The sequence below is a fragment of the Tachysurus vachellii genome, chromosome 5 (assembly GCF_030014155.1).
Source record: "Tachysurus vachellii isolate PV-2020 chromosome 5, HZAU_Pvac_v1, whole genome shotgun sequence".
NCBI lineage: Eukaryota > Metazoa > Chordata > Actinopteri > Siluriformes > Bagridae > Tachysurus > Tachysurus vachellii.
In genome coordinates this window covers 16,148,100-16,165,631 of record NC_083464.1, presented here as the reverse complement: position 1 = coordinate 16,165,631, position 17,532 = coordinate 16,148,100, and the positions used below count along the sequence as shown (strand labels likewise).

Below are 17,532 nucleotides of genomic sequence, written 5' to 3'. Positions count from 1 at the left end.
CCAAAAAAAAAACACACCATACAGCTAGAAGGTATCATTTAAAACAGATTGTTTTTAAACAAAAAAAGCCAATTTCCATAAATTCCATCAGCAGTCAGTGGCACATAATACCTTTAATGTTTAAAGCACAAATTGCCAGCTCATGTTCTGGAATAGCCCCTATACTGACGTTTTGGTGTTTTCCCAGTTTCCCCACTTTGATTCAGCAAGGGCTGTTAATTAGCTCATTGCCTAAATAATGTGTGTTAGAGCAGAGAAAATACTAGGAGAGGAGGTTTTCCTGGACCAGTGTTGGGAGCCTGGAATTGTATAAGTGATTCTGCCCTCTTGTGGGGAAGTTTAGTAACTTTTCCATCACAATAACTTAAACCAAGAAACCTTAAATAACCCAATAACTCCAACGATTGGGCATGTTTCTTTCAAAAGACAGAAACTACATTTTGTATTGTTTACTCATGCAGCATGTTAAAGGCACTTGGAAAGGATAGGGTTGGGACAGTGCTACATGCTAGCTAGTGAGTATAACTTTTAATATTTAATCCAATGCATAGATTAATATATGACCATTGTTAACAGTGGGATCCTGCACGTGCTAATCAATTGCAATAAATAAATTCCCACTGTTCAATAAATAGAAATGATTTTCTTAAATTATTTGATAGAACGTATTTTTATTATTTTAAAATACGATAAGATTAGATAAAATTAGAAAAGACTATTTTCAAAAAGTTTAAATGCTGGATAATAAACAAACAAAATATCAAAATTTTCTAAACAATATATAATGTTAAATCAATGTTTTAATAAAGTAACAGAATCACTGCTAATTCAAAATCTTTCACGTGAAAAGAGTAGGATAGACTAAAAAGTCCTAAACTAATGTTAATGTAACACAAAAATCTCACGTTTTAGCATTAATCATATACGAATAATGAATATCAATGGGAAGAGTCACCATTTTATTAGATCAGATCTATTTGGTTTCATTCATTAAAGGGTGTCAGTGCACCAAAGACCATCATTTAGAGTTAAAGATGTTCAGCGTTCCTGAACTTGGTTTTATATCTTCTGCTGTTTATCCGTGATTAACATGCGGTTAGCCGGACCACATTAAATTCACTGCAATTCAACACAAATCTGTTTATAAAGCGAGTGAAATTGAAAATACTTTTCGTTTAAGAAACGAAAACCTCAGCTACTAGCTTTCCTATTGTTCCTCCAAACGATGGCGAAGATCTGTTACACATCATGAATCAAAAATCACCTTAATGTCAAATCAGTTTATTATTTTATGATCTATTTGTTTAAAAAAAGTGACTGATTGGACAGGCCTAATTGTAAAACTCTATTAAAAGGAAAAAGGTGGAAAGATTTTTTTGTATGATAAATGCGCTTGTTTTGCATGACGTTTAACATAAAATATTAACATTAAGATTTGCAAAGCTATCCGTTTAAGCGTTAATTTAAAAATACTAATATGAGTATATGAGTATATATATATATATATATATATATATATATATATATATATATATATATATATATATATATATATATGTGTGTGTGTGTGTATATATATATACACACATATATATATATATATATGTGTGTATATATATATATATATATATATATATATATATATATATATATATATATATATATATACACATATGTATGTATACTCATATACATGATATAATAATAATAATAATAATAATCATAATAATAATCATAATAATACATTTATTTCTTTATTAAGAATCCCTATTATATTTATAGTGTGAAATCTTCTTGTTTGGAACTTCAGTGGAAATTCGTTAACTATTCGACTCTTTAATGTATGATGGAAAAGGGTTATCATATTGCAGTTCCCATAACGTAACCTCTTCCTGAGGCTAAAGGAAAAAAATAGCTCTCACAAAGCATCAGACTAACCGATTGTACAAATAACGCGATACATTTTAATCCACAAATTCACAATTGTCACATTTGTTTGTGTGCCAAGAAATTCCGGCAAATAACAGATGACAAGACCCTTTAAGATTACGTTTGCAAGTGTACAATTCCAATTTCCTATCAAGCAGTAATAAGGTGTATATGAAAGGAATCCACCACCCTCCCCCCTTCCAAACTCAAGGAGATCATCAATATTAAACCTGATTTCATCTGCATGTCAATTTATCAAGCCTTTGTTTCCAAGGTGATGCATCGAAGTAGCACCCAATCAATAAGCCCTAGCTCTAAAGCACACACGCAGGCACGCGTGCACACACGCAAACAGGCACAGTGATTTTACTGTTTTTGTGATGAGAGCTTTCAAGCTGGAAGGTTAAAATCCCTTAAATGGGGGAAAACAACCCCTTGAAGAACGTCAAATGACAGATGATTGTACAGCTAACCTCAAATTTAACCCATTGCAGAATTTCAAACAAAATGGCATGTCAATATAATTTTTTTTTAATTTAGTGTATCAATAAAACGTATGGTACATTTTCCCTCTTACTGAGAGAGATACATACAGAGACCAGCGATTACGCAGCCAGGGAAGAATTATAAGAGAATTGCCTGAGCCCCTTCACGCCCTTCCCCAGTGCTCTAACAGAATACACTCATTCTTATGTGCAATGGCTGTCTTTAATCTTCAATTATAAATAATGATTTCAGGATTCAGGGACAAATAATTTGTCCCTTTGACTCTAAGTAGTTTACAAGAGTTACACTCCTGGCTATATATATATATAAAGAAAGAAGGCGTTTTCCAAGACTTCCAGAAACCACGCCCACTTTACGTCGTGGTAACGAAACCCCTGAAATTTAATGAATGCCCAGTTGGGTGCTACTGCTAATCAGTGCATATGCAGTGCCTAATAAAGATGGTGAACCAGGATAACAGACCCTGGAGGCCTTTTGTACATCTGCTCAAACAAATATGAGAGGATAATATAGGATCCTTTGGCTCATGCTGCTGAAACATTATAACAGCATGAAATGTGTAGATAATGAGAGCATTATAAGACACAATTACAATTATAAGAGCATTATAGTGAATTTGCAATATGTAGAAATATTGTTAGTAAAAATAAATAGTAAATAGTTAATATTGATAATATTATTAATATTAAATTGTTAGTGGCAATAATCTAGAGCACACTGTGCATGCACTATCACATCAATGAGCAATTTAAAGTGGCCAATACAGGAATGGGACGAAAGGAGAGAAACTGGTTGAAATCCACATGGAACATGCAAAACTCTACACAGACTATAACCCTGGAGCTGAGAAGCAGCATTTCTAGCTGCTCAGCCACTGTGCTTTCAGGCATAGAAAAGTGTTTCCAAATTATGGTCTTAAAGTTTACTCTATATTTCAATGTTTCACTGATTCCAACACACCAATCCTAAACCTGAAATTTAGTGAAGAAATCCAGTGGTATGTCGAACCTTTTGCACCGTGTATTATGCACAGTTTTTGATGTTTTATCCTTTTGTAGTGTATATCATCATTAGAAATGTGTATGTCTAAACATTCATTCATTCATTCATTCATTCATTCATTCATTCATTCATTCATTCATTCTTTCATTCAATTACGCTTTCAATTATCCTTTCATTACACAGAACATCTCTGACAAAAATCAGCTCAACGATGAAGTTCTTACGGTGTTTCTATAGATATAATAGACTGAGGGATAAAATGTTCCGTGCACATCTTCAGTACCTTGCGCTGACCTTTACGCTAACTGAACCGGAGGAAACACCGCCCCCTAGGCGCGCGCACCCTTGAAAGGAAACTTAAGAGGCACCCGGTGTGCGCGCACGGAAAATGCAGCGACAGTGAAATTATGTCCAACTACTAGTGCTGGCACACGGCTCGCATAATATGCTTTATGGGAAAGATCTGTATACACAAGCTTTGTCCTATATGGTGTTTGTTTCTGCGAAGCCAGCACAAAACCTTCACTGGAGTGCAGGTTTTACGGGTATGGGACTAAAGTGTGGAGACAGCCTTTGATAGTGTGCTTTTTAATACTCGTTTTTTTCTTCCTCACATTTAGCTGTTTTCCCTTTGGAAGTAGCCATCAGTGTATTAGCCTAAAGTATAGATAATCCGTAACGCAACCTTTAAACTATACTCCGCAAGCATGTAGAGGTTTTCCTTACGCAGTGCTGTTGTGCCCACACATAGAATAATGCCGATGTTAAAGTGCTGTTCGGCTGAACAAGTTTCATTACGTTGATTAGGTCGTGTGTGTTCATTTACGCGCAGTTCTCGACCTCGAAATAAACTGGCACCTGCTCATTTACTGAGTTTCTTTTCACGTGCATTTTTGAAAACATGGCTCGACTACGGAGGAGATCTTGCGTCCTTCTTATTCTCTTCGGGCTCTTCGTGCTCGGGACTCTGATGGGATTAAGGACTCTGAAGCCGAGTGATGAATTCTCAGATCTGGACGTTTTGCCCATCAAGGGGGCGAAAGTTGACAGGCACGTCGTTGTCAGCGATGTCCTGTCATCTGCCGGTCAGGAACGTGTTGTAGCAAGTAACGCAAAACCAGCCGGCTCAAACCCGAGCACTGACAGAGGTGTATCCTACGACGTTCATATATTTTACTACAGCTGGTATGGGAACCCGCAGACGGATGAGAGATACTTGCATTGGGACCATATTCTGGTGCCACACTGGGACCCAAAAATCGCCGCCAGTTATCCGAGAGGAAGGCATGTTCCCCCTGAAGACATCGGCTCGAGTTTTTACCCTGAACTGGGGCCGTACAGCTCCAGGGATCCGGAAGTGCTGGAGTATCACATGGAGCAAATTAGCACGGCAGGGGCAGGTACATTGAGCAACTTATCACTTTATTCACGTTATTCTATGTGTGAGCATGTTATAGGGCTAGGTAATCGTAGTGCCAGTTTATTTTATAGGCTAACGCACGTTTACAGAACGCTATTGACTACATAGCCTACCGGAAGTTCTGTGTTTTTATTAATGAAGCAGCAACGGCTAGAAGAACTAGACGGAACTTTCATAAGAAGTAGAGACTTGACAAATGAATACTTGTTTATCTGTACAATACATTAAGTTTTCAAAAGCCTGAATTATTCAAAGAAATTTAGGATTTGCGATATAACAGGTTCAAGCAACGTTCCACCAGCAGTAAACCATTCAGCACCAAATAGTGAACAGCTCCATATTTCTGGCTTTACAGTATAATTTAGAGCAAAACTGTGACCCGTCACTCAATACCTGAGTAATATATTCATTAACACTATTTAAAGCACGCTGATGATGCCAAAACACTTAAACTGTTTTTAATGTGTTATTAATCGTATTGTTAAGGCACAATCATTATTTGTGTGGGCATGGTTGTAGTAATGTTATTTAAGTGCCTTTTGTTTAATTTATGGGGTCCACGTGTAATGTTTCAGTGTCTTCACATATGCATAATGGTACTCGTGGGTCTAGTGACACATGAAATATGCCAAAACATTCACTGTGAAAAACAGTAAATTTTAATTACATTTAATTAAAGGAATTATCTTGGCACAAATTTTTGTGTGCATGGTAAAGTGAACCTGTATTATCTCTAAGGTGTGGTGGTTCTGTCCTGGTATCCTCTGGGTTTGGCTGATGATCATGGGGAGCCTTTTGAAGATTTGGTACCATGGATCTTGGATGCTGCACTAAGGCACAATTTAAAAGTAAGCATTTCACTTTCAGTTAACATGTATAGCTGCATTGTTCAATTAATTGCGTGCACATTAGAAAGTACTGTATATGGCAAGAAGTTACTAAAAGTGCTGTTTATTGTGTGTGTTTGTATTAGTAGTATGATGAGTAGTATTGAGGCTGAGGAACTGCTGCAGTTAACTGATATAGCAATGGCTTTCAATTAGCAGATGTTCTCCCTTACCTCCTGCTATTATTTAAATCCCCTCATGAAACTTTTACCCTGTGTGGTCTGTGGGTTGGGTTACTCTCCTTCGTAATTCTACCCAAGTAACTCCAGAATTCTCCTGCTAATTAAGAGTGGCTGAAGCAGCTCTTAGAAATAGAAGATTGCAGATCGTTGTAATTTTCAGTATATCGTCAATTATTATGTTCACAGAAAAATTCAAATTGGGCAAAAGAAAAGAAAAAGCAGCTATGTGATGGCAATTCTCCCATATCTAATTTGCCAAAGACCTGCTGAATTGTGATTCAAGTGCATTTTATCAGCTAACAGCTGAATTTGAGATAAATAGCAAAGATATATGTATTTATATATCTGTACAGAATTACAAATGCTATGTAATTATGTACTCATTATGAGCAGCTGGACAGCCTTAGAGTAACATCTAAGAGTAAGTAATGAGTGAGAGATGTTTCAGGGCAGTGCTCTCTACCTGAGCTCTATCAATAATGCACAATGTGTGTTTGCTCAGTGCCTGCTCATTTCAGCACTTGCCATGAACTAGTTGAGATGATTTCTGATGGTCTTTCACTCCAAAGTCAATTGATCTATTTACTGGAAAAGATATTTATAAGAAATGGCGTTGAGCATACAACTAATACAAAATTGAAAACTGTATTACAATTTTTACAATACAATTGGCCAAAAGAAAGGAGAGAATTTGTAGTTTCAAATATTTAACAGTCAAGGAACCTAATGTAAATATTTCTTTTTTATGTTTAATTGTTTTGTATTGTTTTCTTACTTTAACACATTGCATAAATTTGGAATAGGTTTCATGCACGTTCCCTTATATTGCACAGTTTTAAATGATTTTTTTCATTTTTTTGGTCACATCTTCTAGTTAATTAATGCCTTTTCTTTCAAATCAGGAAAAAAAATATACAATAAGGGTCTTGTCTCACAAAGCATGATTTATTCATTAGCTAGCTACATTACAAAGCCTAGTGTTATAGAGACAGCTTAGCCTATGCAAACAAATAGTTGAGCTACTGAATGCAATGAGCAAATTCAGTCAGAGTTTATAAAAATATTTAGCTTTTAATTGCTTACTGTTTTTACTCACTCTCTCACTCACTCATTTTCTACCGCTTATCCGAACTACCTCGGGTCACGGGGAGCCTGTGCCTATCTCAGGCATCATCGGGCATCAAGGCAGGATACACCCTGGACGGAGTGCCAACCCATCGCAGGGCACACACACACTCTCATTCACTCACGCAATCACACACTACGGACAATTTTCCAGAGATGCCAATCAACCTACCATGCATGTCTTTGGACCGGGGGAGGAAACCGGAGTACCCGGAGGAAACCCCCGAGGCACGGAGAGAACATGCAAACTCCACACACACAAGGTGGAGGCGGGAATCGAACCCCCAACCCTGGAGGTGTGAGGCGAACGTGCTAACCACTAAGCCACTGTGCCCCCCGCTTACTGTTTTTAATTGCTTAATTTTTATTTTTTTTTTGCAATTCATTTGTCATCCTCTATGTTGTTTAAAAAAAAGTAGATATAAATATAAGTAAATAAAAGCTAATCTAATGTCACGTCTAAAATCATTTGATCTCAAACAAAAATGTCTTCAGTGTAAGGCAAAAATAGGCCTTTGCCATTCCAATACTTTTGAATGGCAATATAAGTACAAAGCTGACTTTTGCTTGGATCCTTGTTTTACATGACATATAAATATACATTTACAGTGTAGGATCACTTGTTTTACTACATCAAATGTGTCTGAAATTACTGACTAGTGGAGACTGACTATCCATGACTTTAATATTTATGGTGATGGGTGTTTTTAAATATCTTAAATAATGTTAATCTCATATTTGTAATCTTTTTAGTAAAACATAAAAATCACTTATTCACAAGGAGCTGAAATCATACTGACCATTTCTCAGCATAATGACTGCATTTATCTTATCAGAAATATACTACGTATTATCTGATGAAGATTGCATGTTGATTAAAAACACTGCACAAACAATACTTTCATTGCCATCTTCTGTTCTATACCTGAAAAAAAGATCTGTATACACAGTGTTATTTTTTGCCTTGACTATTTTTTGCCTAGACCTTGCAAGATGATGCGAGCAATCATTAAATTCAACTGAGAAAATCGCAACATCACAAAGATATGCTCATACAGAATAAAATGTATGGATATGCATGAAGTAGGATTTTCTTTAAAATTATTATGCATATAATCATTTGACATTATCTACTGATTCAACCGCAGGTAAGTAAGTGTAGTTCCACCCCCTCCGATGTACTGTACTCATTTATTTAACATGTCAGACTGAAAATTGTTGTGGCCTGAATCACCTCAATCCATTAGTACCTTTCAGCTGCAGTTTTATGATGACATAAGGGACTTTATACGTCTAATCTGGAAAGCTACAGAGACTGTAAATCATACTCTTATTCCTTATATCTGGATGGCCCCAGAATATCTATTATCTGCATATACACTGATCTTCCAGTAGCACATACACATTGGCTACAGATAAACAAAGCATTAAAAAGACACTTTATTCAACATTTACTATCATGGGCATTTTAGACAGAGACATTTTTGGCAGATAGTAGGGTAAGTTGTGAGAATAATTAAACTTCAAGGCTGTAATTAGGAAAAGTTATTTAATAGGACTGTTGTTTCATGGATTCTGTGAAATGTTGATGTTCATCATGTTAATGGCTATGCTCATTATGTTCATTACTTCTTCCATTCTGTTCCTATCATGCTGTCTTTTTATTATGTAATCTTGTGATCTAAACCAAGGGTCATCAATCTTATCTGCAGTCTCATCTCCCTCCTTCAGCCACACTGGACCTTTATGATTAAGATTGAAGACCCTGATCTAAACCTATGCTACTTACTCATCTGACTCATTGGCCTGGTCTGATAAATCTCAATTTCTACTGAGGCACACTAATGGTAGAGGTTCAGAATTTGGCAACAGCATGAGTGCATGGACCAACATGTCTTGAGTCAACAATGCAGGCTGGTGGAGTTGGTATAATAGTGTGCAAATGTATTCTTGGCACACATTTGGCCCGTTAACACCAGTCAATGTGCATGCCTTTGTGGCCACAATTAATCCATCTTCTAATGGCCACAATTAACCCATCTTCCAACTTCCAGCATGATAATGCACCATGTCACAAAGCAAAAATCATCGGGTTTCAGGAAACCGACTTCTGGCTCTGACAAATATTTTTGCATGTACCTGGCCAAAATAGTTTCTATTGAATTCAATTGGATCTTTCCTAAAATATAAACCATTGGCCTCATTTAAACCATGTATTGATGACCATTCAGTTATTAAATACAACTGTGTGTTCATGTTAATATGGTTTTCATTTGTGCTTTGCATCTTTATATCTATATTGCACCCATATAAATGTAAAATCCTCCTGCAACTTTTTTATTTGTTGTCCATGGGATCCCAGTCCAGATGCTCTAGGCAACTCTTGTCTAGGCCACTCTTTTCACTCTTTCTAAAAGCAAAAACAGCAGCAACAGTGCATATTTCACTTATTATCTGCTTAGAATACATTATCTGTTCAATCTGAATAATGTATTCATTTAGAGTTACATCACTAATATGTACTTTATTATTCCAGAACATGACTTTAGAGCTCCTATTAAAACACATAGAACATGAAAACAATGAATACATTTGAGCTTCTTGTGAAAAAGGGTTTCAATTAAAATTTGAAGCGGTTAAGCTAATTGTTCAGAAGGAAAGACCCATCTTTCTTAGTTAATTCTGAACATTTTGTACAGCTACAGTTCTAAACATTTCAGATGTGAGGTCTTTTAACTTTACACAGTTTGGTTTCCTTGGTGATTTTTGAATGCCTTTTTGAATGTAACTGCACTCACCAAGGACACCAAGCCGGCTGCACACACATCTAAGCACATTACATTTGCCCTGTTTGCTTTTGTATTGAAAGGAAGAAGAATTTTTCAGACGATTAAGGAGGTCTTGCAATAAATTACAAAAGGAACTTGCTTGCCAGGGTTCACTGTGTACTTTTCCAGGTGGCGTTTCATATCCAGGCCTATAAAGGAAGGACTAACCATAGCTTACATAACAACGTCAAATACATCATTGACAGGTTGGTTTTAATTTTAATATGTGAACATATGACTCATAAATATTTACCTAGTTTGCATTATAATTTGTAACTTTGATGCAGCTCTGTGAAAGTATTGTTCATGATTTAATACATGAAATGTTGGCTACTGGGGTAAAATAAACATAGTATGTGTATTTAGGTATGGAGATCATGGGGCTTTTTACCGCTTCCGCATCAGCAATGGGAAAGTGCTGCCTCTTTTCTATATCTACGACTCTTACCTGACTCCTACTGAGGCTTGGGCAGACTTACTAACCTCCACAGGCTTTCACAGTCTGCGTGGAACCCAGTACGATGGTTTCTTCATTGCACTCATTGTGGATGAGAAACACAAGCATGACATCCTTGCTGGAGGATTTGATGGGATGTATACATATTTTGCCTCGAACGGATTCTCCTATGGCTCCTCTCATCAAAACTGGGAGGGCCTCAAGGCCTTTTGTGATGGTAACAATCTGCTCTTTGTGCCATGTGTGGGCCCTGGCTATATTGACACCAGTATACGACCCTGGAACAACCATAACACTCGCAACAGAGTAAACGGCCGATATTACGAAACTGGTCTACAAGCAGCACTGAATGTGAGGCCTGAGATCGTTTCCATCACGTCCTTCAACGAGTGGCATGAGGGCACACAGATTGAGAGGGCAGTACCTAAAAAGACCATAAGGAGGGTGTACCTGGACTACCAGCCACACGAGCCTGATCTTTATATAGAACTAACTAGGACGTGGGTTGAGCAGTTTCGTAAAGAGAAAGAGCGATGGAATGTTTGACATGGAGTTGTTTGGAATAGTTTGGAGCAAACCTTTTTGCTTTGGTACAGGATGCTGTATATAGGCCTTGATAATTGGGAACCAATTTACCAGTCACATAAGCTCAATTAGCTCCTCTCCAGAAACTATATTTCAGAAGAAAATATAAACAGTAACCTTTACAATCAAAAGAATGACATAGTAAGTTTTAGAAGCATACCATCTACCTGTTACAGCTCAGAGACCTTTAAAAGAAATTGTCTTCAGAATGTTGAATATATTACCACTACATTTGCTGAACCCATGTGACTCAGACAAGAATGCCTTGGTCTTTCATATTACATATGAATAACTAAATGAATAAAAAAAAAACATTTATTTAAAGTTTATTTACAGGAACTTGCAGCGTTTAACAAAATGTAAGGACAGACAGTGAATAAAAATCAGCCGTTTAAATTTGCTACCTACATTTGTTCAAAACAAAATTGGTCAAACAATGAGTGAAACAAATCAGTGATGATGTTATAGTGTAGGAAATGTACACTTGCTCTTTGTATGTAATCTGGCAACCATGAAGCAACAGAACAATGCAAAGAATCAATAAGACACAGCACAAAAGCTTCAGTTAAGGTTCACATCAAACGTTGGAATGAAGAAAATGTGGCATGGTTTTTGGAGTCAGACGAGCTGGTTTGAGTATTTTAGAAACTGTTGATCTCTTGGGATTTTCACACACAACAGTCCAGTTTAAACAACATGGCACAAAAAATAAAAAAAACACAGCGAGTGACAGTTCTGTGGGTGAAAATGCCTCGTTGATAAGAGAGGTCAGAGGAAAATGGTTAAAGTTACTGAAATCACATTTTCTTCTTCATTCTGATGCTTGAACATTATCTGAGCTCTTTCAGTAAGATATTTTGCATTGTGGTGCTGTCAAAGGATTTTCTGACTTGATAACTGCATGAATGTGGAGTGTATTTCAATCATTTTTGTATTCTTCAGTAATGCCTTTAATAAAGCATTGATGTGACTGGTAAGCATTTTGTTCCAACTGCCAAATAATTTTAAAGATTTAAAAATTTAGACATACCAACACTAATAGAAATGTAGAAACACCTAATAAAAAAATTGGTGTACCAATAAACAGCATGTGTTGTCTGCAGTACAGCACAGACCGAATCACTAGATGTGTTGCAAATTTGGCCTATTAAACGTGAATTTTCACTGTAGTTATCATAGGTTCATCAGAATTATTTTGAAAAGCTAGTCATCTTTTGCTAGCCAAAAACCATTCTGCTTTCACTCTATTCCTGTCTACAAGGGCATTGGTGACATTCATTCTAACCCCTTCTTGTGTCCTGCTGAAAAGGTAGAACACTTGCTAAGCACAGTACATTTAATATGTTTATGTAATTACTGAAGTATAGGATTTGATTTCTTCAGATTTCGTCAGAAGTGGTGAGTAACCTACAAACACTAGAAGTGGATTTCAAGCATACCAAGAAATTGCATCTTACAAATCTTCAAATCCATCAAAGTCATAGAAGTACCCGTGTGAGTTCAAGGCCATTAGGAGACTAATTTCCAGGGAAACAGTCTTTTATGTCCTCCACTTAATCACAGAAACACACTTTGTAACTGTCCTTTTCACATAGCACATCTTATATTCGCAAAATCATGTGAATGGAATGAACACAGAGAGCCAGTTTTAAAAACAAACAAACAAAAAAATCCGTAGATGTGAATAAAATATTTAATTCGTATTAATTTTCATTTATAATATGCTGGGTCAAAATATCATTGATTAAAAGTAACAATAAATAAATAATACATTTCCCAATTTCAAAATGGGCACTGTTAAGTGTTTAGCTGACTGTTTAATTACCTTAATTTGATGGCAGAGAAAATTATCCCTATATTCCAAGCTAACAAACTGTTTGATAACCAAAACATCATCCATAAGCTGTTAAAAAAATAAAATAAAATAAAAAAAAAAAATAAAAAATAAACCCACAAAATCCCTATGAACAACAAAGCCAGATGCATCATACTCTGGAACGTCACTAACGTCTGAAATAAAGTCTGAAATGTGATGCACAGAGCGATTATTCTGTAAAAGTGGCATGATAGAGGCTTTTATGATCAGCTTAAAATGGAATAACAGTACAGAATCATGTTTATTAACTGGAAGAATCCTCCACCAACCCATATTTCTTCTCAAGTATAGCAACTGTGGCTGAACAGGCACTGTAAGAAAAGAGAAGATTTGGGGAGAAGACTTATAAATAACTAAAAGCAACATAATATAAAAGAGCAGAAGTTATAGTTGGGCAGGACAAATCGTACATTTATTAACTATCCCACAGGGCAAGTTAAAGTTCCAGCATGGTGCACAGATGCACATTTAAGATTTTATGGAGGACTGAAACATGCATCTGTGCACGCTGGAACCTTTACTGTATCAGTTGATCGATACAGTATATTTCATTTAGTCTTTAACACAAAGCTTAAATGAAATGTACTGGATCAAACACCTGATAAAGTCTAATACAGCTCATCATGATTGTGTCATTATCAAACAGTCACAAAGTTGTCCAACAGTTCAACTACGAGCTGTGAACTCTGTAGCTTCTTCATTGTCTCTCAATACATTTCATCGTGAGGTGACTGAGTAGTAAGCAGAGGAATGAAAGCTTTGATGTTTTTCTTGGAGGCTAAATTTAAAAAGACTTCCTCCCTGTTTGGGGTCAAAATGCCAACGTCATCACTGACACGGCTTTCCCAATATTTATTGGATTATCTTCCCTCTGCACCAGTTTTTCTCCTCTTATATGTTTGGGGTTATTTGTACATTTTTTTAACTTGTTAGAGAAATACTTTCTTTTTCATTTAAAATCCATAAAGATTTTTTTAAAAATCATATTTTTAATCATATGATTACAATTTCAGACATTGACCTGCATTGTGGCAGATGTAAAGTAGCATGGGCTTTCTTTAAGTAAATCAAATGCCTTTTAAGTCTCAGACACCCATGCTAGTAATTTGTCCACCCCGAACCTCCTTTTTGTAGTAGTAATAGCTACTTAGCATGCTTTATGGCAGGATGCTTACCAGCCAGGTCTTATAATGCAATATCTGTCAGGTACGGAGAGGTCCACAACTGTTGAGCCCAGTCGACTTTGATCTGCTATTGGGCCACCATCAACTACAATGGCGAGTCTTGGCCACAGCTCCTCAAACTCCTAGAAAGCAAAATCATTAAAATTCACATTGTCTTATACAACCATAGATAGTACAGCATGCAGTGAAATTCCAGCACATGTCTGCATAATAAACAGAATTAACAAAGAATAGAAACAGACAAAGGTTAGAATTACAATAAAAGTAGAATTTAAATATACAGATAGGAATAAGAATAAATAATATAATTTCAGATTAGTGGCAAAACAGTATGACTATTATGAATGATAAAAGACATGACAAAAAGACAAAAAACCATGTGAGATTTGCTTAGAAAACAAAAACAAATGCAGTTTAACTCACATGAACTGCAAGAGTGCTTGGCTGTGTACTGAGATTTGCACTTGTTAGAGCAAGTGGCTCATCACACATTTGACACAAGTGTCTCATAAAGGGGTGGTCTATGATGCGGACGCCGACAAGCTATAGGGAGAGACACGTCCAAGAGAAAAATAACAACCAAAAACATTATCGCCTGGACTTGCTAACATTTATTATAGACATGATTATGATGGTAGACTCACCCGAGTGAATGGATTAAGGTTTGCATTCAGCTTTTCAGACCTTTCAAAAACCAGAGTAACTGGTCCGGGAAGGAGATCATTCAGCAGCTCTTCTTTTACAGTCACTTTACAATACCTTAGAAGCAAAAACAAGCTCAGAATGTTGCAGTAACTGACACATGACAAGGGATGATGCAACTACAAATATCACATAAAACATACTTGTATATGTCTTGCACTTCTCCAACACAAATGGATAATGGCTTATCGCCATTTCGGCCCTTGATATCATACACTCTCTTGATGGCGTCTGAATTCTGAGCCAGACAAGCCAAGCCATAGATTGTGTCAGTGGGAACAGCGATGACCTGGCCTCCTTTTAGAGCCTGAACTGCAGAGTGGAGGATTTGTGCTCCATCTGGGTTTGAGGGGGAAAAATAAATAATAATAATAATAATAATAAATAATAATAATAATAATAATAATAATATATACACACACAAATGAATTGAACCAGATACACTATTACAATTAGTTTTATAAATAGCATGTTTTTTTGTTTTTTTTACACAAGCTTGAACAGCTTGTTAGCAGATAATGCATGAAAATCAGAAAAAGGTCTCTCTCTCACATACATCTGACACTAGTGGCAATGAAAACGGAAAGCAAGCATCCGCGAGCTCCTACAGAACAGAACAATAAATTACTACAAAATTATTTTTGTAATAAAAACGCAGCAAATCGAATACAAAACAATTCACAGTATTAAGAATGAGAATAAAGGCTTAAAGGCTTTAAGTTTTAATAATCATTACATTTTAAAAACAGGGTACATAAAAAAAGCAAAATGGATTTTTAAAATCCATTGTAAAATATACAATCCTAATTGTTAGTTGATAAACCATTTCAGATCATTTGAACATGACCTTACTTATAAAGAAAATAAAAGTTCAACCAATATTACCGTGGAAGCATTTAATCCAATATTATTGTGCCAGGAAATTTACCCATAATAATACAAAAAATGTAAAATTGGCAGTTGATAAATCTCACTCAGATCACTTCAGAATAACCTGATCTATGCTCACTATAAAGATTAGCCAATTTTACTGTGAAATTTGTCCGTAATTCTTATTCAAATTCACCTTAATATAATTGCACCAGTAGGCACATTTTGATCCATCATAAAATGAGAATTTTACAATAGTTAGTTAACAAAACTCACTCAGACCACTCTGCATATTCAAAAACGATCTACGTTTAGAGTATTCTATGCTTGGAATCAGAATCAGGTTTATTGGCAAAGTGTGTTGACACACACATGGAATTTGGTTCCAGCTGTTTTTGACTCAAAAGTACAGACATAAATAACACTGTACTATACAAGACAATATGCTGTGATACAATATCGACATTATGAGTATTAAATATGAATACAGACTATACGACTGATCAGTTATGTACATAAAGTGTGAGAAGTAATCAGCCAATTTTACTGTATTTATTTATTTATTTATTAATTCCTATTCAAAAGTTCCCGTATCTGGCAATATAATTGTGCCAGAAAGCACTAAAATGCTCGATTAATCCATTATAAGATGTAATTTTTAAAATGTAATTTGTTAAAACAATCAGATCACTTCAGCATGACTTACTTTAGGCTTAAAATAAAGGCCAAATTTACTGTGAAATCTTTTTAATAAATCATTCAAATGTACAATATCCGGCAATATTATTGTGCCAGACACAATTACATTTCCAGGTTTTGTGAATTTGAATAGGAATTATTAAAGACATTTGCCAGTAAAATGAGCTGATCTTTATTCTGAGCACAGAGCAGGTCATTCTGAAGTGACCTCAGACAGTTCAGTCAACTAACATCCTGAAAGTGTCACTTTATGATGGATTAAATGTAGCTAAAGACTCCAAAAAAAACCTAAACCCAGATATAATGATTTTATATTATATAATATAGAATGTTGAAATGATCTGAAATGGTTCACAAACTAACAATAGGGATTGAATTTATTATGATGGAGTTTTAAAAAACACATTATACTTTTTTCCTTTATGTACCCCATATTTAACATGTAACGATTATTAAAACGTTAAGCCTTTATTCTCATTAACACCATTCGTTTTCAATACAAAAATACCGTGTTGTATTAATTTATTGTTTTGTTCTGAAGGAGTTCACTTCGGTACAGAACACAAGGATTACCGCTACGTATCTAAAAGCCGCGCCACTTAAAAATACACCTGCGGCTAACCGTTTAAACGTCATTTAAAAAAGAGCGACTGGTTTAATGTCTTAATATCGTGTACGCCATAGTAACTGCTGTAGACAATATAACACCAGATTTATGGTGTTTCAGCATATTTACTGTTTCCTAGTGGACTTTTTTCCCCATTAAACTGTAGTACATCTTATCGTCTTGTTTAACTGACAAACTGAATTAGAGACTGATGACATCCTACATTTAAACGAGAATAATAATAATAATAATAATAATAATAATAATAAATAATAATAATAATAATAATAATAATAAGTAGTAGTAGTAGTAGTACTACTGACTTATGAAGTTGCATCATGCTACCAGCTGAACTCACCCGGTGTTTGTCTGCTCTGAGACGGCGGTAATAACCTCAGCACTGAAGTCTTCGGCTCTTTACACATGGCTGTGATTCTAACTGGATTATGTAGAGAAAAACGTGAGCACATGATCAGGGTTCGAGCAAGTGCACACATTCATAGACAAACACGTCTTAACCGTCAGCATGGTCCCAGTACACAACTCCACTAGGAAGCATCAACTAGTGCCGTATGGAAAATTTCAAAATAAAAGTCCTTACCGTAATAAAAGATTCAAGCTTAACGAACGTTTATTAAACACCTCATTAATTTGACATATCACTTAGTGTTA

The 17,532-nt window shown here is 35.7% G+C and overlaps 2 protein-coding genes across 2 annotated transcripts; one reads left to right on the top strand and one right to left on the bottom strand.

The window, feature by feature from the left end:
* The first annotated feature begins 4,308 nt into the window (after nucleotides 1-4,308).
* Nucleotides 4,309-10,902, top strand: LOC132845759 (glycoprotein endo-alpha-1,2-mannosidase-like protein). Its single transcript, XM_060870001.1, has 4 exons — nucleotides 4,309-4,838; nucleotides 5,597-5,706; nucleotides 10,010-10,086; nucleotides 10,247-10,902. Exons 1-4 carry the CDS (start codon nucleotides 4,340-4,342, stop codon nucleotides 10,881-10,883), a joined length of 1,323 nt encoding a protein of 440 aa, XP_060725984.1. The 5' UTR covers nucleotides 4,309-4,339; the 3' UTR covers nucleotides 10,884-10,902.
* A 1,695-nt stretch (nucleotides 10,903-12,597) lies between these two features.
* Nucleotides 12,598-17,423, bottom strand: yrdc (yrdC N(6)-threonylcarbamoyltransferase domain containing). The gene is made up of 6 exons (XM_060870003.1): nucleotides 17,219-17,423; nucleotides 14,828-15,023; nucleotides 14,627-14,741; nucleotides 14,406-14,525; nucleotides 13,974-14,104; nucleotides 12,598-13,109 (listed from the first exon to the last, which is right to left on the bottom strand). Exons 1-6 carry the CDS (start codon nucleotides 17,355-17,357, stop codon nucleotides 13,043-13,045), a joined length of 768 nt encoding a protein of 255 aa, XP_060725986.1. The 5' UTR covers nucleotides 17,358-17,423; the 3' UTR covers nucleotides 12,598-13,042.
* Between the last annotated feature and the right edge of the window lie 109 nt (nucleotides 17,424-17,532).